The sequence below is a fragment of the Priapulus caudatus genome, unplaced genomic scaffold (assembly GCF_000485595.1).
Source record: "Priapulus caudatus unplaced genomic scaffold, Priapulus_caudatus-5.0.1 Scaffold59, whole genome shotgun sequence".
Classification (NCBI taxonomy): domain Eukaryota; kingdom Metazoa; phylum Priapulida; class Priapulimorpha; order Priapulimorphida; family Priapulidae; genus Priapulus; species Priapulus caudatus.
Window position 1 is genome coordinate 646,323 of NW_014577120.1, and position 2,461 is coordinate 648,783.

At 52.7% G+C, this 2,461-nt stretch overlaps 1 protein-coding gene across 1 annotated transcript in view; it reads right to left on the minus strand.

Moving 5' to 3' along the window:
- LOC106821121 (neuroligin-4, X-linked-like) overlaps positions 1-2,461 on the minus strand; it is a 28,165-nt gene that overhangs the window by 7,115 nt on the left and 18,589 nt on the right. The window contains exon 7 of the mRNA XM_014825799.1: positions 137-938. Coding sequence (XP_014681285.1) covers positions 137-938 — 802 coding nt within the window. The remainder of the gene's footprint in view (positions 1-136; positions 939-2,461) is intronic.

A 2,461-nucleotide genomic window follows, 5' to 3' on the forward strand; every position in this document is an offset into this window, starting at 1 on the left:
TGCTCCCCCGTGCGTGCATTGCTCCCCCATGCGTGCACGCAGTGCGTGTGTTGCTTACCCCGTGCATGCACGCACGGCCAATGTATGCGCTCAGTGCGTGTGTTTCTAACCCCGCGGATGCACACGCATTCCTTACCCCGTTCCGGCGAAATTCGCCCAATAAGCGATCATCAGTTCGGACAGATGCTGCTCCTGCTTCGAATAGTTTCCCGGAAACGGTCCGAGCCCGTCCACCAGCGGCGCTCCGAACACATACGGCAGATCATCCCCGCGTACGCTCCCCGCCTCGTCCATCCCGTAATCTCCTCGCTTTGCCTGGTAGCTGAACACGTAGAAGTAAGAGTCGAGATGGACGAGCGAGTGTGCGTCGGCGGTGTCGACCAGCGGCGCCGTGTACAACGCGTCGCCTAGCACCTCGGCGACGCTCTCTCTCACAGTCTGTGGATGCTCGAACTGTCCGGCTCGCTCCCAGTCCGTGTACTCGTTAACGATAGAATGATATAGCAGGTCCTGATGGTAGACGAAGAGGTTTGCGACGAAGGTGCGCAGCAGACGCCGACGCTTTCGCTCGTCGATTCCCATGCGCGTGTCGTTTTCGTTGAAGTAATCGAACCCTTCCTGCTTCGTGACGCCGAAGAGCAGATCGTATTTGCCGAAGCGGACGCTCTCGCGACGCATGACGTCGCGCGGCCAATTCTGCACGGTGATGCCGTCGATCGTCGGACCGATGGCCGTGAGGAACGTCGGCGGAACGACGACGAGCTCGACGACGTCGGCGACGGGCGCGTCGCGCAGGCACTGTTCGTCGATCGTCGGCGAGCCCCGCTTGGCGCAGCCGAGTTTCTCGGCGATGTAGCGCGCGTGGGTGGCGGCGTCTTCGACTAGAGCCCAGCTGGAGAGAGCGGACCCGCTCATCATGATGCCGCGACGAAACAGACCTGCATGCCGACAGAGAGTGATTCAAATTCAAATTCAATTCAAATTCAAATTCAAACTAAAAAATGTTTATTCATGCGTTACAATATGCATAAATAATACAATGGGAATATTAGTATCAGAATTGCGTAGGAGGGCGAGTTGACTGGGAAGTCTTCGAGTCAGCCACTCCTTAAATGTGATATTATTACATATATATGATGGCTGTTAAATGATACATGAGTTTAACATAAGTAGGGATACATAATGAAAGATAAATGACAATAAAGCAAAATAGAACAGGTATGAACAGTCAAATAGATTAACATAACAAAACATAATTTCACCGAACAGTAACTCAAGAGTATCAAAAATAATAAGTAAATAAATAAACAAACTGGTATGCAACATCATAATTTAAACGTACAGTGTACACAAGATCAGCAATGTTAAATGTTATGAAGAGGTATGTAAACAGCACCTAAAAACCCAAAGAGACAAATGGAATATATGAGCTAATTCTTTAAACAATAAACTTAACTAGCTATATACAGTTGCACATATGAAATTTGTTAGAGCTGAGTAGTTATTGCAAGTAGTCCTTAGTAATTAGATATGAACTGGTATGAGATGATAGTTAGATAGTTGTAGTCGTATGTGTGGGTGTAGTATTAGTATGCATGCAGGGTATGCATTGCTCCTCCCATGCCTGCATGCAGGGTATGCATTGCTCCCCCATGCCTGCATGCAGGGTATGCATTGCTCCCCCATGCGTGCATGCAGGGCGTGCATTGCTCTTCCATGCGTGCATGCAGGGCGTGCATTGCTCTCCCATGCGTGCATGCAGGGTATGCATTACTCCCCCATGCATGCATGCAGGGCGTGCATTGCTCCCCCATGCCTGCATGCAGGGCGTGCATTGCTCCCCCATGCCTGCATGCAGGGCGTGCATTGCTCTCCCATGCATGCATGCAGGGCGTGCATTGCTCCCCCATGCCTGCATGCACGGTATGCATTGCTCTCCCCATGCCTGCATGCAGGGCGTGCATTGCTCCCCCATGCGTGCATGCAGATCATGTGTTTCTTACCCCGCGCATGCACGGCGTGCATTGCTTCCCTCATGCGTGCACGCAAGGCGTGCATTGCTCCCCCATGCGTGCACGCAGTGCGTGTGTTGCTCTCCCCATGAGTACATGTAGGACGTGCATTGCTCCTCCCATGCGTGCATGCAGGGTATGCATTACTCCCCCATGCGTGCATGCAGGGCGTGCAATGCTCCCCCGTGCGTCCATTGCTCCCCCGTGCGTGCACGCAGTGCGTGTGTTGCTTTCCCCATGAGTACATGTAGGGCGTGCATTGCTCCCCCATGCGTGCATGCAGGGTATGCATTGCTCCCCCATGCCTGCATGCAGGGCGTGCATTTCTCCCCCATGCCTGCATGCAGGGCGTGCATTGCTCCCCCATGCGTGCATGCAGGGTATGCATTACTCCCCCATGCATGCATGCAGGGTATACATTACTCCCCCATGCATGCATGCAGGGTATA